The sequence below is a fragment of the Narcine bancroftii genome, chromosome 4, assembly GCF_036971445.1.
Source record: "Narcine bancroftii isolate sNarBan1 chromosome 4, sNarBan1.hap1, whole genome shotgun sequence".
Lineage (NCBI taxonomy): Eukaryota > Metazoa > Chordata > Chondrichthyes > Torpediniformes > Narcinidae > Narcine > Narcine bancroftii.
In genome coordinates, this window is record NC_091472.1 from 124,403,372 (window position 1) to 124,423,733 (window position 20,362).

The window sequence follows — 20,362 nt, forward strand, 5'->3', positions numbered from 1 at the left end:
CCACATGTGTACCTGATATTGTCATCAGACGTATGCTTCACTGGTCTGAAGGGCCTGAAATCCAGTTAAGTGCAAAAGTTATCATTCATCCCAATGACATTCAAGCCTCATTTAAAAAAAATATTCAGCTAGCTGAAGATTAAACAGCTTTGGAGGAGAACATAAATTGTCACCCAATCAACACACCTCAATCTCTGCATAGCAGTGTCCTGCAAAGACATGACCTTCATCTTCAACGAGGTACTGCAGTAGTTTGCCTGCAGAGGGAGACCGCAGAACAGTAGGATCCTTCTCCTTTTCAAACACACATGTCTTGTTATCAATCGTGATCCGATATCTGCCATGTCAATTAAGCAATTGCTTACGTTACCGGGACTCAGAATTGTTTGGCACATTATCTTTTGCATTAAAGCATTACTAAAGAGAACTCTTACTTGTCTACCTCCTCCTTCATGTAGGTCGTGTAACTATTGCCATCATAGGACAGTAAGAGACCTCCGTCACTTAACCGGTGGACATCAATCTCAATGTGCGATTCATTCATTATAACAATATAGAGAGTTTGTGACTGACGAGCCACCTGTGCAATGGAAGTGAAAACATGAAAACTAAATTAATAGAGCCAATAAGAATAATTGTTCTAAAGTAGAGAGAGAAAATAAATGTCAAGGAGTTAAAAATAGCCATCTTGATAGGCTACAACTTCTCAGTCAAATCCACAAATGCAGTGCTCATGTACAGTAAAATAATAAAATACCAGAAATAGTTTGATAAGAGTTAACAGTTTGCATCAGGAAGCGTCATCTGCAAGTTTGTTCCTCGATGGGGCCTCATTTTTGTAAGTGGCACTGGACAAAGTGGCAACTCTCTGTCTTCCTTACAGTAGACAAAGTTAAAGAATTTCATGTATGTTATATTCTAAAAGTAGTATTACGTGACGAATATGGAAGCTTTGCCTTTACTCATTCAAACCCAGTCTTACATTAGAGGGTAAAATGTCCTGCTGCCTGGAAAATCGTGCATAATATTTGGCTGTTGCAATTAAGGTGTGATTACATGTAAACAATAGTGTACACTAAAAAGTGGTCAGTAATTCAAAATTACGTGAATGTTTTTGGAGTTATAAGGTGATTATACCATGGCACTTAACTAATCAATCAGCATCCTTGTGTAGTTGAACTCCATAGTTCACTCAAGCACAATTATTCTTTAAATATGTTTTTAATGGGAAAATAATTAAATGACATGAAACAGGAAAACCTTCACTAATTCCCCTACCTGCAAGGAGTATTTAGTTTCTTCATAAATGAGCTGCACATTCACTGTGTTTAGCAGGCTGCTTGCTGGAAGAACCTGACCTCTGTGAAATAGGAGAATAAATAAAGCATTATAACTTTCTTCAAGTTAAAGGAACTTTTATTATAATTTAGCATTGTTTTAACCTCTTTCTTCCAAGAAACGTTGCTTTCTTTGAGTGTTAGTAAATTTTTAGTGTTAGTGTCTTGCTCAGTTTCTTTTCTTAAAAGTATATCTCTTCCCTTCTGAATTCCACACCATTTCCTTGAATAGAAATAAAGAAACCTTTTATTCCAGGTACTTTTTGGCTCTCTCTGCTTCAAGAGGTTGTAGAGCTCGTCGAAAGAACCAAAGACTTGTTGATCCAAACCAAGGCTTTTATTAGCAAAAGACCGGAGCTCTTCACAGGTGGCCGACCAGTCCGGAATGATCCGACCTGGCTAGGGACACAACCCTTTAAGGCCCAGACAGTAGGCGTGGCTAAGCTCTCAGCCAATCGCTGTAAGCACAGTCTAGATACAGTAACTATATACACTATGTACATTGGTGATAGATCTGTACTATCACAGAGGTATCAACCCATTCTGCATGGTGATACTGATGAGGACTCAGCAATTTCCAATATCTTTGAACCTTTAGAGTTTGGCAGAATGATTTGGCTGCTGAAAATTAGAATTCAAATTTTAAAAGTATTTCATTCTCATGAATGTTTGCATTCAGGTGTATGTATATGTTTCAAAGGCATCATAAACCATGCTTGCAAGGGATATCTACTGTCTCCAATCACCTTAATAAAGGTGAATATTGTGAATTGTTGCACTAAAATTGAGTATCAATGTGCATGCAAGGTTATTGATGGCAGACATTAGCTAGACTCTAATTGAACAACTTGATTCATTGAATAGATAAAACTCGTAGAGCCACAAACAACTATCTGTCACCCTTCGTACAATGCACCTATGGGAATCATACCAGTCTAGAGAATTTGACTGTCCAGTTGCTTGATGTGTTCCTTGAAAAAAAGTAATAGAGTGTGGTGACCCATTTACCAGCAAGGAAAATGGCTCCCAAAATGGCAGAAATGCTGTGGAAAATGTGGGAAGTTGACTTGCATCCAACACAGGTTCTTATCTGGGCCGGTGACATCACTTCCTGTCCACATGCCAGAAACTGTGATGCATAAGCCCAGCATGCAAATCCTGGAGGTGTCAGTCTTGCACTAGATGCCACAGTGTGTATATTGACTTCATAGCATATGCATCAACTTGACAATATGTACAGCAATTCCACAATGTGTACACCAATGCCTATAGTAGCACAGTATAGAATACTTCGCTACATTGGTGACCCTGACATGGAAAATTTTTCTTCGATACATGCCATGGCTCTGAAACTGCCAACGTTTTGGACTTCACAACCACATGTATGGTTTGACCAAGCAGTAGCCCAATTCCAGTTGAGGCAGATAACATCTGATTCCACGCAGTACTACTATGTAGTAAGTGCCCTGGATTAAGAGACGGCATGCCAAGTTTCTGATTTTCTGCAACAGCCTCCGGAGGAGGGAAAGTATATGGCACTCAAGAGTCTGCTCATCCATACCTTTGGCCTCTCATGATGTGAATGAGCGGCCCATTTTCTTCACTTGGATGGCTTGGGAGACAGGACCCCTTTTGTGCTCATAAATGAAATGCTGGCACTAGCAGAAGGGCATAGGCCCTGCCTCATGTTCGAGCAGGCTTTCTTGGAGCAGTTGCTAAAAGATATCCAAATGCTGTTTGTTGTGTATGCACTCACACAATTAAGACTCGGAGATGTGATGCTTTATCATCCTTTACTTCTATTAGACTAACATGGCTACTCACACACACACACACACACACACATATATATATATAGATATATAAGGGTGACATCATCATCATGAGATGGGCGTCATGATGTCCAGCAGAGGGCGGGCTTATACGCAACACTGTTGGCCAATGAGGATTTCAGTGACCTATGGAAAGTTGCAGTCCATGCAGACATTCTATGGCAGGATAAGCAAGAAAGCGTGACATCTGTAGGACAGGTCACCAGATCCCATTCACAGCAGCAGGACCATGCAACTCCAACATTCGACTGGCAGCAGGGTCAAACAAATCCATTGTCAGACTGCTGGTCAGCCAGAAGACAACGGGGCAGTGATAGCACCCATTGGTATTTCTACCAACAACGAAGGTTTCCACTGCCGATCTCCCTGTGCATTTCAGTGAAACTCTGGGATTGGCTGTGGGATTGGCTCTGGGAATGGCTGTGGCGACTGGACATTGAGACAGCTGTTTATATGTCTGGGATAGACATTCTGGCTGGCGTTTCTTGGTGGATACAGGGGCTGAGATCAGCGGGCTTCCCCCTTCGGGGCGTGACACATGTAGCAGAAAACATGGGCCATCTCTGAAAGCCACAAACTGCAGTACTCTCCAGATATTTGGCACACGTAGGATCCCACTTCAGTTCGGTGATACTAAGTTCACGTGGACGTTCACGTTGGCTAGGGTCACCCACAACCGTAACTGGGAGCTGATTTTCTCAGAGCATGTGGGCTGCTGGTTGATCTAGAAGAATGAAGGCTTTCCAGACCTTTGCCCTAGGTGAGGCCAAGCTGCCAGCCCCGCATTTAGACTCCATTATTCTTTTGGAGGATGAGTTCACCAGGTTGTTGGCGGAATTCCCTGCAATAATTACGCCACAATTCACCTTGGCAATGACAAAACATGGGATGCAGCACCACATACCAACCAAATGGCCACTGCTGCATGCCTGAGCTCACAGGCTCTCACTAGATGAACATCATCTGGCCAAAGAGGAGTTTAAAAGGATGCAGGACATGGGTATTGTATAACGTTCCGATAGCTCCTGGGCCTCCCTGCTCCACATGGTACCCACAGTTAAAGGCCTCCAGGAGTTCTTGGAATGGTGAACTTTTATTGTCGACATCAACCATCAGCAGCACACATCATGCACCCCTTTTTTTCCCTGGTGTCAGGCAAGGCAAAAGACATCACTTGGGATGAATACATGTGGGCAGCATTTGAAAATGCCAAGAAAGCACTGGCTAATGCTACATTGTTGGTCCACCCAAGAATGGATGTTTCACCAGCCCTGACCGTGGATGCATCTAGTAGGGCAGTAGGAGGGGTGCTTGAACAGTACATTGATGGACATTGGAAACTATTGGCTTTCTTTAGGAAGCAGCTGAGATCACCAGAACTCAAGTATAGTGCTTTTGATTGAGAATTGTTGGCACTGTACCTAGCTATCAGACATTTCAGATATTTTCTAGAAGGCAGGCATTTCACAACTTTTACAGACAACATTTGCCTTCACTAAGGCATCAAATCCATGGTGGGCTTATCAACAGAGACATTTATCATATTTTCTGAGTTCACGACGGCCATCAAACACATCTCAGTAAAGGATACTGTAGCGGCAGATGCGCTGTCTCGCCTGGCCATACAATCTGTGCAGACCTTCGCCCAAGCGCAACAGGCAGACAAAAAAATTAAATGTTATGGAACAGTAGACTCGAAGCTGCAGCGAGAAGAAATTCCAATAGGTCCAGGGGAGCTCAAACTCCTGTGTGGCGTATCTACAGGTCATCCTTACTCAATCGTTCCAGTGGCCTGGAGGTGGCAGGTATTTGACGAGGTACACGGGTTGGCACATCCATCGATCACAATGACTGATTTTTGTTTTATGGCCTTTGAAAACAGGCCAGCAATTGGGTGAAGACATGCATTCATTGCAAGACATTCAAAGTCCAACAACACACGAAAGCCCCAGTACAATCTTTTGAGCCGATGCATCAGAGGTTTAACTATGTACACGTGGACATTGTCGGTCCCCTCCTGGTGTCACGTGGTTCCCGTTTTCTTCTCACTATAGTGGATCAGGCCACACGGTGGCCAGAAGCAGTTCTACTGGCAGACATGACTACCAACACCTCCGCCAGGGCCCTCATTTCTAACTGAATAGCACATTTCGGTCTACCAGCACACTTCACATCTGAACGGGGCACCCAATTAATGTCAAACCGTGGTCAGCAATGGCCACCCTGCTTGGAACTAAATTGCACCACACAACTGCATACCATCCACAATCCAATGGACTAGTAGAAAGGTGCCACAGGCATTTGAAATCAGCCCTTATGGCACATCTGCAGGGTAACTGGGTTGATGAATTGCCATGGGTACTCTTGGACATACGAACGGCACCTAAGGATAATACAGGTGCCTCTTCACAAAGCTGATCTACGGTGCACCCCTGATCGGTAAAAAGAAAAGCCCAAACTGAAATAAGAACTAATCCATTGAGATATATGGACTCATTGTGAACTGTAAGGTATTCGAGTGTTTAAGTAAAAAGAAGTTATGAGAAATGAGGCTATGACAAATGGAAGTGAACATTACAACTGTAATTTTTTTTTGTTTGGAAGTGCGGGAGACTGAGGGAGGAGATGATGAATGCGAATTGCACAACCTACTGTTGGAGGAGGGGTGGTGACAACCGATGGGAGATGGTCACTGTCCAAGGTGGAGGAGGGTGGGTATAGCATGGGGCAAAAGCTTCGATGGAAGTGCAATAAGGGACTGAACAAATATATGATTATAAATGGTGTTTGTGTTTCTCTTTATTTTCTTTTGGTTAGTTACCTTAGTTTTTACCTTAGTCCTTGTTTCTTATTAGTGAAACATGTCATCCTAAGTTATATATGTGTCTTCCTTTTCTATTTCAGTGTGGTTAATTATTTTGGTTTTAGTTTTCATCATCTGAGAAATAATCATGCTGCGAACCATTCCAGCATCCGTGTGAGGGTCCCTTCAAGGTACTAAAATGCAATGGTTTGACATACACGTAGAGGAAGCGTTTGCAATTGAACGCCTCAAACCTGCCCATCTGGATCTGGTCCAGGCACCTCTGCTGAGAGAAAGGCTGTCCAAACAAAAAAGATATACAGATTTTTGGGTCCGCAGCAGGATTGCCGATTCTGGTGGGGGGGGTTGGGAGGTGTCATGTGGCGACCTACTTACCAGCAAGCGAATTGGCTCCCAAAAATGGCGGCCGTGCTGTGGAAAATGCATGAAATTGACCTTCATCCAACATCACTGATCACATCACTTTCTGTCCATGTGACAGAAGCAGTGATGTATATAAGCCCAGCATGAAAACCTGCAGGTGTCAGTCTTGTGTATACATTGACTTCCTAGTGTATACATCAACTCGACAACGTGTACAACGATTCCACAACGTGTACACCAACATCTATAGTAGCTCAATATAGAATACTTTGCATCAAGAGTATAAATTTTAATGCAACAGTGCATTGCAACAAAAGTTCCAAAGTAGACTAGTAGCAACCAGTTCCAAAAACTCAAGTCAGTGGTTACTTTGCATAGACTCTGATGCAGTTATGTAGAATAGGGGTCTGCCTATCCCTGCTGGGGTAAATTCTAGATGGACTGGACTGAACTGCTCTGATACCTCGCCTCATGTTTTAATACTAATCAACAGCACTTTGAGCATGTGCCTTTGAATTTTTCATGAGAAATGAGGTCATCAATTATTGGGAGAGAATTGTGACAGCCACAATTTTTACCATTAGAAAATGGTATAGATTAGCAATAAAGCAAAATGTCATTATTGCTCATTGAATTGGAACTGCAACAAGTAAACCTCCCCCCCCCACTATTATGCTAGTGGGTGAGAGGTATGCTGGTATTTTCCAAGAAGGACATGCTACTGATATTGCAGCAGAATTTCAAAGAAAGTAATAGTCCAATTCTAAAACCATTATTTTTGAAAAACACATTCTTGTTCTCACAAAATAAACAGTATATTACAATATATTATGCAATACAATTGCAAAATATTTATTCTGAACCACCAGTATAAATGACATAATACAAAAAGGACAAGGAAATAAGATCAATTGGAGACAATAGGAGAATGCCAATGTTGCCATCTAGAGCAAAACACAAGCTATTGGAGGAACTCCATGGGTCAGGCAATACCTGTGGAAGTAAAGTGGTAGTTGACATGAGTTGCCCTGATGCAGGGATTCAACCTGAAATGCCAACTATCCCTTTTCCTCCACAGATGTTGCCTGACCCATGGAGTTCCTTCATCAGCTTGTTTTTCACAAGTGGACAAATTGAAACAATAGTCAAGTGAACCTGAAACAAATATCAAAGTTTAATCATGGTAAGAACATTTGGTTTTATTCCAATATCTCCCAACCCTGGGAATTGACATTAATGCTTTCAATGCATGCTCCTTTAAAGAAGTCCTCCCTGTTTTTCCACGTTTCTACTCTTTATTAATTAATTGGCTTTCACTCATCCTCGTGGACTACAAAATCTTATTCCTCAAAAACCTACCTTTCCAGAGAGTTCAGGAAATTGGTCATGCTTGTTTGAAAGGCTGAATCTGCCACATGTAAAGCACCACACACCACTCCAAGTACTGTATCTGGCCTTTCTGCCTAGAAAAATTAAGAACATGTTTTTTTTTGGTAAAATATTATTTCATTACATAAAAGTATGCATAGCAATGTGCTGATATTTGTACCTGAGGTAACCTGTATGAATCTGTGGTCAGTTCCTGGAGGCAATTTCCTTTTAAACGTTTGGCCAAACATAGATTGGGTGACCTTCATTCAATCCACAGTGCAACCCTTAAGTTTCAGTTGTCTGCCAAATTAATTCTCCAAATCACTCCTCTTCTGATCTGTTGTCTATGGCTTTCCACACTCCTATAATGTGACTCAATGCAAACTTGAGGAACACTGGGCATGTTGCAGCTTTTGGAACTCAATGTTGGAGTCAGTAATCTCAGCCATTCATTTTCTCTGACGCAGAATTGGTCATTCAGTCGTTATGTCATCTATCTTCAATATCTACATGACAGTATCTGATCTGCTGAGCATTTTCCAAAATTCAGAACTGCATTTCATAGCTTTTACATATAATTTTGTTTGCTTTCTTTCTCTCTAACTTAGTATATTAATCTGTCAGCCAGACACCTTCCTCAGCCTTGTATCACCATGGGAAATTTACCCCATCATGGGACGAAATGGCAGTGCTGCCAGAGCTGCTATAATCACAGCACAGTCACTGGTGCGGACCCGGGAGAGCAGAGACACAGCATTGATCCAAAAGGTTCATTTAGTAGGTCCCAATGCTTGCAGCTCCATACAGGCTTTAAATGGCCTGTTAAAGGAGCCGACAGTGTTGGTAAATAAAATCCTGCAACCGTGGGATCTGTGCCCAAGATGGCGGAGCCAATGCTCAGCAGTGGCCACAAGGGGTTGCAGATTCCAGGGAGTAGCGGACTGGCACAGGGCACCAGAAATGGGTAGAACACACTGTATTGAGAAGGAGAAGTATAGGAGATTACGCTACAGGATGGCGATCACAACAGCAGATCAGCAAGGACCTCAGTGGCTGATGGAGCCGCACAGGCTGTGGGCAACTTGCAGTCGGGAACCTGCACAAGCTGCGGGTGACTGGCCTGTGGAAATTAGGTATTGGAACTAGGATTCAAGAGGTTGCTGAGGGCATGAAGGACTCCTGAAAGGCCTTGGCATGAAGGTTTCCTGATCGTGTCAGAGGCTTGGATCTAGAGCTCGGGTGGCCGATGGATTGAACAGGAGTTTGTGCTCTGCAGATGCTGCAAAACTGCTGGACATAAATCTATGAACACTCAGTGACACTGAAGGGACTCTCCTTTGCTTCTCTTTCTCTTATATTGTAAGGCACTGGGTGACACAAATGGTAACTCTTAGTCTGGCTTACGGAAGGCAGTAGGCAATTTCATGTAATATTTCTTCTTTTGTACTATTACTTGACAATAAGGGAATCTTGAAATATTTTAATGCCCTTATCCATCCTTTACCCAACTCTCTGCAATTGAAAAGAAATATGTTTGCTCTCTATTTTAATTCTGAGAGAATTAAACATTAACTCTATTTCTCTATCGACAGATGCTGCCTTATCTGCTGAATGTTTTCAACATTTTCTGCTTCTACTTCCATTTTTAGCATCTGTATTTTTTTTTTACTTCCAGCATCTGCATTTCTTATCATTTTATAGTCCATCGACCAAACTGTGTTGATTAATTCTCCAACTTCCCTGTCTTTATGACAGAATCTTTCTCACACTTTCCTCTCTTAACAATAACCAAGATCAGAATAATTCTATTTGGGTCATGGTCAATGGTCAAATTCCTTTACCCTGTACTTGCACGTTGCACCTCACAGTGTTGACTATCTATACTTATGGAGCAGACAATTTATAATCTGCAGATCTGTTGTGACACAATGCTTCCCAGTCAGAAGGTGGGGAATTCAAGCCATAAATCCCAGTATACAATAATACTACATGAGGAACTGTTTTATTGTCTGCTGTTAAAATGGTTATAAGAAAAATGAGGGACCTAACCCTAATGTCCTCCCAATACTTATCTCTAAAGAAATGACATGCCACCATTATGTATGAAATGGACTGTGACATTTTTTATATTAAAATAATGAGAACACATCAAAAGATATTATTTTATTGGTGCTAAGACATTTTTGGATGCCCAAAGGTTGTAAATGTGTGCATTCAATTCCCTTTCCTTCTCTTTTTTTTCAAGCCAATGAACATTTTTTTATACCCAATTACTAATTAACTTGAACAGAAACTAATATCAAATATTCATATCCAATACAGGGATACCCTGTTTTACGAATACTCACTTTTACGGAGAAAGCTGCGTTTGCTTTTACAAAGGATTTGAATGGGCTTTTACTTTTTAAAAAATAGCCTTCAATAGTAGTGAATGGCTCTTTCCTTTATGCCATTTTGGCTTACAAAAGGTTTTATAAGAACATTCTAGTTTGTAAAGAGGGGTATACCTGTACTTATAAAAACTAAATCTTATTCAACTTTCCTGGATTTCACTTTATTGTTCACATGCACAAGTAATGCTACATCTTTACCTGAACTTTGTCTGCAATGAGGTGGTCAAGCCAGCTAGTATCAATGGTGTTGCATTGAAAACTTTCCGTTTCCAGAAGCTTGATCAAATACTCAACTGTAGTTCTAAAGTCCCCACGGATTGAGAGTTCTTTAAGAGCTAAAACCAAATTCCTAAAAGGAAAATAAGAGTCAATACAACATCAAATTGCAGTTATAATACTAATTATTTTATAGGATTTTTAAAAAATTTCTTTTGAATCCCCAAAACTACATTAATAATCTGTTCAGGTTATTTTTACTCTCCTAATGTTATGTGATGAGATGCTGACATTAAGCAAAGGGAAGGGGAGAGGCAAAAGGTTACTGCAGGTAGACTGGAATGTGAAATTCAGATTATCAAATCTTCCATGATTGTAAAAATGGCAGAACAAGCATGAAGATGGGAGTGATCTGCTCCTGCTTTGCTATTAAACTCAGAAAAATGTAAAAAGGGAAAAATTAGTTTTTTTGCAAAATAAATACATTACATATCTCAAAATCTTTCATGGACAAAATTCAATCAATCTTCTTCCTCGTATACTCTGCAATAATTAATTGCAATATTTTAATGTTACTTCAAGCAATAATGAGAATAATTTCCACATTTAATATCAATCCATATATGGCTTGATGGAAACCATCTTTGTGCAGACCTTGAAGTAACAGGATAACAGAAGTAAGGTGGTATAATTGGTACTAACGAGATAGCTTCCTCACGGTTTTCTCCCCAGGAGAAACAGTGGCCAAATTGGGAATCAGCAAACTCATGCAGGCCACCAGCAGCTGCTACGCTGAAGTATCCCCAGACATTTTTGTTGCTACGGAAGTTCAGCTCCTGGACTGTTCCTGGGCTAGGCTTAAATCCCTAGATGATAGAAAAAAATTACAAGATAGAGTTACTTTGGGGGTTGATCAACATCAAGCAGATTGTGAAAATGTCATCAGAACATTCCATTTATCAATCTATTTTTAATGGAAAACATCAACGTTAGACAAATCATAGTCAACAGATATTTAATTCAATAGGCAGGTGTAAATCCACAGTATTACCATCACATTTTTGGCAATAGACATCTTCTCTTTCTCTCTCATAATGTCATTATATGGACACTGCTTTACTGATGATGTGGCAGTTGTTCCAACTTTCTTACTTCCTCAAGTATCATTAATTTGGCTCAGTCATGTCTTGGGATAGAAGAAAATTCAAATAATGGCCCACAAGAGGCTGTTTAACTTTCAGAAGGATGAAGATTAGATGAAGTATCAAAAATGGTAAATTTGCAGCAAACTTTATTTAGTCTTTTGGGTTATTTGCACTTGACAATCTCAGTAGCCACTTGGGTAAGTGGAGGCCAGTGAGCAGGTCTGCATTTTCTGGAGTATCAGTCAAGAGGGCCCACCTTCTTCAACTTTTAACATTCGAGAAATCAATAAGTATGCAGTTTATATCTTGAATGTGTTAAGGAATAAGTTAATACAATTATAGAATGAAATACATCTTAAGGGGTAAGGTTAGATTGTGGGGGTTTAGGTATTAGTTTTCTGCATTTTTCTTGGAGCTGTCTGAGGGCAAAGACCATGTCAGTGGTTCCTCTGTTTGCGCGAAAGCCGCACTGTGATTCTGGGAGAATATTCTCGGCGACACTAGGTATTATTCTATTTAGTAGAATCCTAGCGAAGATTTTGCCTGCAATGGAGAGCAACGTGATTCCCCTGTAGTTTGAGCAGTCTGATTTCTCGCCTTTGTTTTTGTACAGGGTGATGATGGTGGCATCACGAAGATCCTGAGGCAGTTTACCTTGGTCCCAACAAAGCTTGAAAAACTCATGCAGTTTGGCATGCAGAGTTTTGCCGCCAGCCTTCCAGACTTCTGGGGGGATTCCATCCATACCTGCTGCTTTGCCACTTTTCAGTTGTTCGATTGCCTTATATGTCTCATCCAGGGTGGGAACCTCATCCAGCTCTAGCCTTAGGGGCTGTTGAGGGAGCTGGAGCAGGGCGGAATCTTGGACTGAGCGGTTGGTACTGAAAAGAGATTGGAAGTGTTCTGACCATCGGTTGAGGATGGAGATCTTGTCGCTGAGGAGGACTTTGCCGTCTGAGCTGCGCAGCGGGCTTTGGACTTGGGGTGAGGGGCCGTACACAGCCTTTAGAGCCTCGTAGAAACCCCTGAAGTCGCCAATGTCCGCGCTGAGCTGTGTTCGTTTGGCGAGGCTAGTCCACCACTCATTTTGGATCTCCCGGAGTTTGCGCTGAAGATGGCTGCATGCGCGACGGAAGGCTTGTTTTTTCTCTGGACAGGACGACTTTGTAAGGTGAGCCTGGTGGGCAGCTCGCTTCTTTGCCAGCAGCTCCTGGATTTCCTGGCTGTTTTCGTCAAACCAGTCCTTGTTTTTCCTGGAGGAGAAGCCCAGTACCTCTTCAGTGGATTGCAGTATGGTAGTCTTCAACTGATCCCAGAGGGTTTCAGGGCTTTGGCAAATACTAGAGCGCATCGGATGTCCCCCAAAGTTCCTCAACATGATTATCCAACTGCACGAAAACCAACAAGGTCGGGTCAGATACAGCAATGAGCTCTCTGAACCCTTCTCCATTAACAATGGCGTGAAGCAAGGCTGTGTTCTCGCACCAACCCTCTTTTCAATCTTCTTCAGCATGATGCTGAACCAAGCCATGAAAGACCCCAACAATGAAGACGCTGTTTACATCCGGTACCGCACGGATGGCAGTCTCTTCAATCTGAGGCGCCTGCAAGCTCACACCAAGACACAAGAGAAACTTGTCCGTGAACTACTCTTTGCAGATGATGCCGCTTTAGTTGCCCATTCAGAGCCAGCTCTTCAGCGCTTGACGTCCTGCTTTGCGGAAACTGCCAAAATGTTTGGCCTGGAAGTCAGCCTGAAGAAAACTGAGGTCCTCCATCAGCCAGCTCCCCACCATGACTACCAGCCCCCCCACATCTCCATCGGGCACACAAAACTCAAAACGGTCAACCAGTTTACCTATCTCGGCTGCACCATTTCATCAGATGCAAGGATCGACAATGAGATAGACAACAGACTCGCCAAGGCAAATAGCGCCTTTGGAAGACTACACAAAAGAGTCTGGAAAAACAACCAACTGAAAAACCTCACAAAGATAAGCGTATACAGAGCCGTTGTCATACCCACACTCCTGTTCGGCTCCGAATCATGGGTCCTCTACCGGCACCACCTACGGCTCCTAGAACGCTTCCACCAGCGTTGTCTCCGCTCCATCCTCAACATCCATTGGAGCGCTCACACCCCTAACGTCGAGGTACTCGAGATGGCAGAGGTCGACAGCATCGAGTCCACGCTGCTGAAGATCCAGCTGCGCTGGATGGGTCACGTCTCCAGAATGGAGGACCATCGCCTTCCCAAGATCGTATTATATGGCGAGCTCTCCACTGGCCACCGTGACAGAGGTGCACCAAAGAAAAGGTACAAGGATTGCCTAAAGAAATCTCTTGGTGCCTGCCACATTGACCACCGCCAGTGGGCTGATAACGCCTCAAACCGTGCATCTTGGCGCCTCACAGTTTGGCGGGCAGCAGCCTCCTTTGAAGAAGACCGCAGAGCCCACCTCACTGACAAAAGGCAAAGGAGGAAAAACCCAACACCCAACCCCAACCAACCAATTTTCCCTTGCAACCGCTGCAATCGTGTCTGCCTGTCCCGCATCGGACTTGTCAGCCACAAACGAGCCTGCAGCTGACGTGGACTTTTTACCCCCTCCATAAATCTTCGTCCGCGAAGCCAAGCCAAAGAAAGAAAGAAAAGGTATTAGTTTACATTCAACAAGAGACATTAACATTTCACAAAGGATATCACATATAAAATGCAAGAGCTATGCTTAAGGGTGGACTCTATGTCTGCCATTGATTTTATAGAAACCATTAAGAGTGCCTGTGAAGACTTCACAAGTAGATGTTAATTGAACTGATGTTGTAGTATTGAAATGGAGTATAGTCTTGAAAAGGAACATGTTAGAACAAGTAGCAAGCTCAAGAACCGAAAATCTGTTGCTATTAAGACTGGTGCCAGAAGTTTAAATTGCTGGTTGAAGGTTGCTATTTTAAGATAGGATTCCATTTGAAGACAGGTTCTGAGTTCAGCCTATTCTAAACACTTGTAGTCAATTACAAGAGAATGTGGGTAGTTAATGTGTTTCTCGTGAATAGGGGAAAAAGAAAAACTCTTTGTGGAAACCTGGAAGAAGAGGTTATCTTTTGGAAAAACCCACAGGGAGCAAGTGACTTTGTCAAGGCACTGAAGTGGATGATTGAAGGATTTGAGTTTGTGTGTGTCCAACGAACAACAATATCTCTCTCTGAAACCAATAAAGGACTTCCTTTGTGGTAACAATTTAAGTTAAAGCACCAGAGCCTGGTGAAGATCATAAATGTTAAATTCTGTGCACAGTGTGGAAAATTGCCTGATACCAGTGAAAAGTGAATGGTTGGACAATGAAACAAAGAACTTGACTAAATACATAAACAAAACATACACGTGTGCTTAGAATTAGAAGGGTGTTAAGTAATAATAAGTTAAATATTAATCTTGTTATTATGTATAAATAAAATTAAAAACATTTTTGTTTAAGTAACCATTGTTCTTGGTGAATTTCTATTGTTGCTGGTTTTTAGAGTCCTCTGAGCTCATAACAAATGATACTTGGACAATAACCTTGGCTCTGACATAAATGGGTATGATGCAGCAACAGCTGACAGATTTCCAACTGATGAAAAAATTCCATGTCAACAAGAGTATTGAGACAAGCATGAAACTATTTCTTTTTAAAAAGTCAGCTGCGTACCTATCAGATGATGATCACAGATCAACTGTGAATGAAATAAATTCTATCACTAAAATAATAAGATACAGCCAAGACAAATTCAGATATTCAAAATTGAATTTGTATGATCCAAAAATCTAACCATAGAGACCAAAAATGAATTCCAACATGAAACATTAAAAAAAAGTAACTAAAAAAAAACGCTTTATGATGGGCATGGTCTTCCCTGGAATAGGATTTCAGAAGCACATGTATATAAAAAAAATCATAGATCATAGAAGAACTGTAAATTATAGAGACTGACACATCAACACCAAGGACATCTGGTGGAACAAACTTTTAGAAAGGCAAACACTATCTGCTGGAGGATCTCAGTAGATATTCCCAGTCTCAAGAAAGGGTTTCAGCTCAGAACTCCAATTATTCCTTTTAAGCGATAATGTAGCTTGATCCATTGAGTTCCTCCAACAGATTGTGTTTGGATTCAGGTTCCGGCATCTGCAGTCTCCATCTTTTTATAAATTCTGCTTCAAAATGCAAGATTATGTGCATTCCATTTGTTTTTATATTAATTCTCTTTCACTTTATTGGTTTATTTCATTTCTAGTGTGAAGTACAGTATTAAAATGTTCATTAAAACACATGGTTAAAAAAAGTTCTAACAGTAAGATCACATGAAAAAGAAATGATTACTCATAGATTAAAAACCGATAATTTTTCAGTTGTACCTCATCAGGGTTTTCGCTTGTGATCCTAGCAGCAATAACATGACCTCTAGGACTTGCAATAATTTTTGATTCCTCAAAGTTGATAACCGAGTCAGCCCAAGGAGATTCTCCGTACAGAACTCTTATATTCTTGATCCGGTGCAAGGGAATCCCCATTGCCACCTCAAAAGCAACACAAAATTAATTAGCAATTCAAAATTGCACCAAATTTTAAATTATTTCTGCATTAAGTTTTCAACTTGAATGTAGCTTTAACACTCATTTAGATCTGCGCAAGGTTAAAGAATGAAACATAACCACTTCTTCATATTGATTTGAAATTTACCCCAAACAATTTTATGACCTGTGTATTTCCTCCATTGTATATGAATCAAATTTAAGCAATCTGAACATATTACCTTATGAGGCCTTGCATAAAATTTTTAAGATTTCAACAAAGTGGAGAAATTTTGAAATAAAAACAGAAAATATCTGAAATACACAGGAGATGAGGTAACAGCCTGGATTAAGAACAACTAAATGTTTCCAGATAAATCCCTTTCCTATTTGGTTTCATCTGTCTGTTATCCTTCACCCACTTCAATTCATCTCTCCTTCATAATTATGGTTGAGCTCTGGATAGACAGGATGGTTGTCAAAGGTTTGAGCAGGATTCAAACCAGATTGAAATACAGATAAAGAACTGGCAGGTGGAGTTTAACCTGGAAAAATATGAGATGATGCATTTTGGGAGGCTAAATGTAAGAGATAAACATTCAATGGCAGGAGCCTTCATAGCATTGACATACAGAGGGGATTGTGAAGTGCAAGTCCATAGCTCACATAAAGTGCCAACACAGAAAAGAAAAGAAAGAGTACAGCATAGTTGGCTTCATCAGTTGGGCATTGAGTATAAAAGTCAGGAAGCCAATGTTGCAGCTGTATAAAAGTTTGGTAAGACCACATTTGGAAATCTGTTTACAGTTTTTGGTTATCACATTATAGAAAAGACATGGAGGCTTTGGTGAGGGTGCAGAAGAGGTTCACCAAGAGGATTCCTAGATGAGTCAGTATTAGTTACAAAGGAGGGGTTAACCAAAGTTGGGTTATTTTTCTGGAATGTCAAAAGCTGGAGGGCTGGAGGGCATGTAACATTATGAGAGGCATAGAAAGGGTAGGTAATCCAGAGTGAAATATTAAATATTAGGGGGCATATCTTTAAAATGAGAGGAGGAAAATTTAAAAGAGATTTAAAAACTAGAGTATTTAAAAAAAAAACAGAGAGTGGTAGGTGCTTGGAACAATGACGCAAGGGGAGGTGGTGGAAGCAGAGAGAAAAAATGGTTGTACTGCCAGAACTCCTGTGACAGCAATATTCCCTCTGGTGTGGAGTCAGCTGAGCGGGGAGCAGAGACACAGCACTGCTCCTCAGGGTCCTGTTGCCTGGCTATATTGCCAACAGTTCCATACAGGCTTTAATTGGCATGTTAAAGGAGCCAATTGTGTTTTATTTCAAAATCCTGCAACTGCAGAGGTCTGTGCCTTCGAGAGGTGCTGAGGGCAAAAAAGGACTCCTGGCAGGCCTTGGGTTCTGGATCGAATTGGAGGTTTGGACCTGGAGTTCAGGCTGCCAATGGTTTGAACAGGTGTCTGTGCAGCTGTAAAGGCTGAAGGAGCACAGGAAGTGAATCCATAGACACTTGGTGCCTCTGAAGGGACTCTCTTTCTCTTCCCTGTCTTTTCTTGTTTGGGTCACCAAGCAATGCTCATAGCAAGGCTTCGTTGGCCTTATGGCAGGAAAAAGTTGAAGTCTATCATGTATATTATCTTTTTATATATTAATATGTATAAATAAAAGGAACTTTGAACCTGAGATATGATGGGAATGTTTAAGAGGCAATTAGACTGACACATGTACAGGCAGGGAATGGAGGAATATGGAACACAAGTATGCAGATATGCAGTTTAAGTTGGCAACACAGTCAACATCAACATTTTGAGCCGAAGGGTCTGCTCCTGTACTGTTCAGTTATATGTTCTAAGCTCTATGTTATTTGAAATTGTTGAATGTGATGTTAAATACTGAGGGCTACACTATGTTAAAAGATGAGGCACTGTTCCTCAAGCTAGAGTTGGGCTTGAGTGTAAGAGGTCAAAGATGGAGAGATTCGAGTGGAAGTGCAATGAAGAGTTAAAGTGACTTTCATTCAATCTGCAAAGGTGATCCTGTGGTTTACGTTGTCAAATCCAGCAGCAATAAATGTGCAATTTAAGAAAAAGGGAAACAAAAATAAACAGGATGTCACACAGATACAGGAGATCGTTCTTTACAGTTGCCATGTGCTTGAAAGTAGAATAGAATGTGGATTGTTTTTTACTTTACACTACACCTGACCAGCTTGACAGATATTCTTTCAAATTTTTATATATTACAGTATGTTGCTATATATTAGTGATTTGTATGACTAGTTTTAGAAAATTAAACAATTTGGATTCCACAACATAATTTCCAATGTTTTTGACCAACAGTAAAAACACAAAAATTGCATTTTAACTTGCTGCAGATTTTACCTGCAACTGGGCAGCAGGCAAGTTGACATCTGCGATCATCTCAGTGCAGGGATGCTCCACCTGTAGGCGAGGATTGAGTTCCAGGAAGTAGAAACTGCCATCTGGACTGTAGAGATATTCTACAGTTCCTGCACTGACATATGCAACCATTTTGGCAATACGCACTGCATACTGGAAAACAGTGAATAAATGAAATGCCCACTTTAATTTAGTAATCTTTCAATCCAAAAAAAAATCTCTTTTCCCTTCTTTTCTTTTTGTGCTTATATACCTTTATATACATTTTGTTGAGGGAGGGGATTTTGGGATGGGGTGGAACTATCATGTATATAACTTTCAATTTGATCTTTTGAAACTTATTGTAGTAATTTAGATTACTGCATGTATGGAAATTTTTAAATAAAATATTTTAAATATTAGTAATCTTTATAAATAATTAAATGTTTCTTGGAATCACTGAAAGATGCAGTGGAACAGAAGTTTATTCACCCTTTTGCCTTCATCAAACTTTAGAGGAACTATATAAACAATCCTATTACCCTATCCATTGCACAGCATCCAGCTTTCTTTGTTTAGTACATCGTTGTTCTCTCGCCACAGATGCTCATTATCATCAAGAGCATTTAAAGCACTTCTGTTTAGATTCACATTTCAAGCATCGCACTTTTTGTTTTATTTTCACAGAATCTCAGTTCTTCAGATTTTAATTGTTCTGAATTAAAAAAAATATATAATATTTCAATTGTTTCTGATCACTTTATTCCCGTCTTCACTTTATACACTTGATTTGACATTGAATTAATTGCTACTCTATTCCAATTTTCATTTCCTGTGATTCAGACTGCATGCCTAATTAAGAAGTCTTCAATCTGGATTCAGGACCTAAATAGCTGATTGCTCACTTTAATAGCCAATTGTTATAAAAGAAGCTAGGACTAATTATTTGCTGCTAACTTAAATTCTTGAACAATGTTTTTTAAAAAAAAAATTACCAGAGAATCCATGCACTGTGATATTGATGTAGCAACCGGTTTTCAAAGTATACTGTGAAGCTGTGTTGAAAAACTGTTTATTCTTTAATAAATAACCTCTACTAAACTGCAAATCTTTGCTATTTCTAGTTAACATTCTTCAATCCTTTCCCAAAATTTCATTCACCTGTTCCATATGCTCAATCACCGACTGTGGGGCAACAGTTGCAGGAGCTTCCTCAATTATTTTTTGGTGCCTACGTTGAATGGAACAGTCACGTCCAAACAGAGAGATTGCATTACCATATTGGTCTGCTAGAATTTGTATTTCCAGATGCCGTGCACGCTGGGCAATTTTCATGATGAAAATTGGAGAACCAGGAACCTCAGTCTGAACCTGGAGAAGAAAAACCAAGGAATTATTCCAGTTTAAAGAAATTCAATCCTTGCTATAGTTTATTTCAGCACCATGATGTTATTATTTAAGGATGGTGCACAGCACAAATCCTACAAGGAATGACATAAGCAATCATTTATATGGAAAATGTAAACAAGAAAGCTATTATTATGGAAATCAATTGAGTGTTCAGCATTTATTAGCGTTTTCTAATTTGTAGTCCAGACCTATTTTTCAAAAGAAGTGAAGAAAATGCTGTGAGCCCACAGGTACTCAGCTCACATTAGGATATAGCTAATCAGTTATCCTGAAGGATCAGTAGCAAAACTTGATCACAAAACCTCTGTGGGGAAAATTGTCAACAGCAATCAGTTTACATACTTTTCTATATACAATAGAATCAGAACCAATAACTAGAATAGGAAACATAGGCGATGTTATAAAATGTGGTGTATTGTGTTAATTTAGAATACACTAATAAACAATAAGTATAAACTATGTACTGTAATGAGTCCAGAGGACCCTAAAACCCAGCAGCAATAGATATTCATCAAGACAAATGGT

General features: G+C 40.5%; 1 protein-coding gene across 10 annotated transcripts in view; it reads right to left on the bottom strand.

Moving 5' to 3' along the window:
• Positions 1 to 20,362, bottom strand: part of acacb (acetyl-CoA carboxylase beta) — a 203,348-nt gene that overhangs the window by 105,410 nt on the left and 77,576 nt on the right. For 9 of the 10 annotated variants that reach the window (XM_069932710.1, XM_069932708.1, XM_069932709.1 and 6 more), the window contains 9 exons: positions 19,589 to 19,798; positions 18,431 to 18,601; positions 15,881 to 16,042; positions 11,039 to 11,202; positions 10,319 to 10,469; positions 7,716 to 7,819; positions 1,279 to 1,360; positions 435 to 580; positions 187 to 337 (listed from right to left, as the gene is read on the bottom strand). In XM_069932710.1, the coding sequence (XP_069788811.1) occupies positions 187 to 337; positions 435 to 580; positions 1,279 to 1,360; positions 7,716 to 7,819; positions 10,319 to 10,469; positions 11,039 to 11,202; positions 15,881 to 16,042; positions 18,431 to 18,601; positions 19,589 to 19,798 (1,341 nt within the window). Of the gene's footprint in view, positions 1 to 12; positions 55 to 186; positions 338 to 434; positions 581 to 1,278; positions 1,361 to 7,715; positions 7,820 to 10,318; positions 10,470 to 11,038; positions 11,203 to 15,880; positions 16,043 to 18,430; positions 18,602 to 19,588; positions 19,799 to 20,362 lie in introns of all 10 variants that reach the window. The other variant, XM_069932717.1, reaches the window with a different exon arrangement.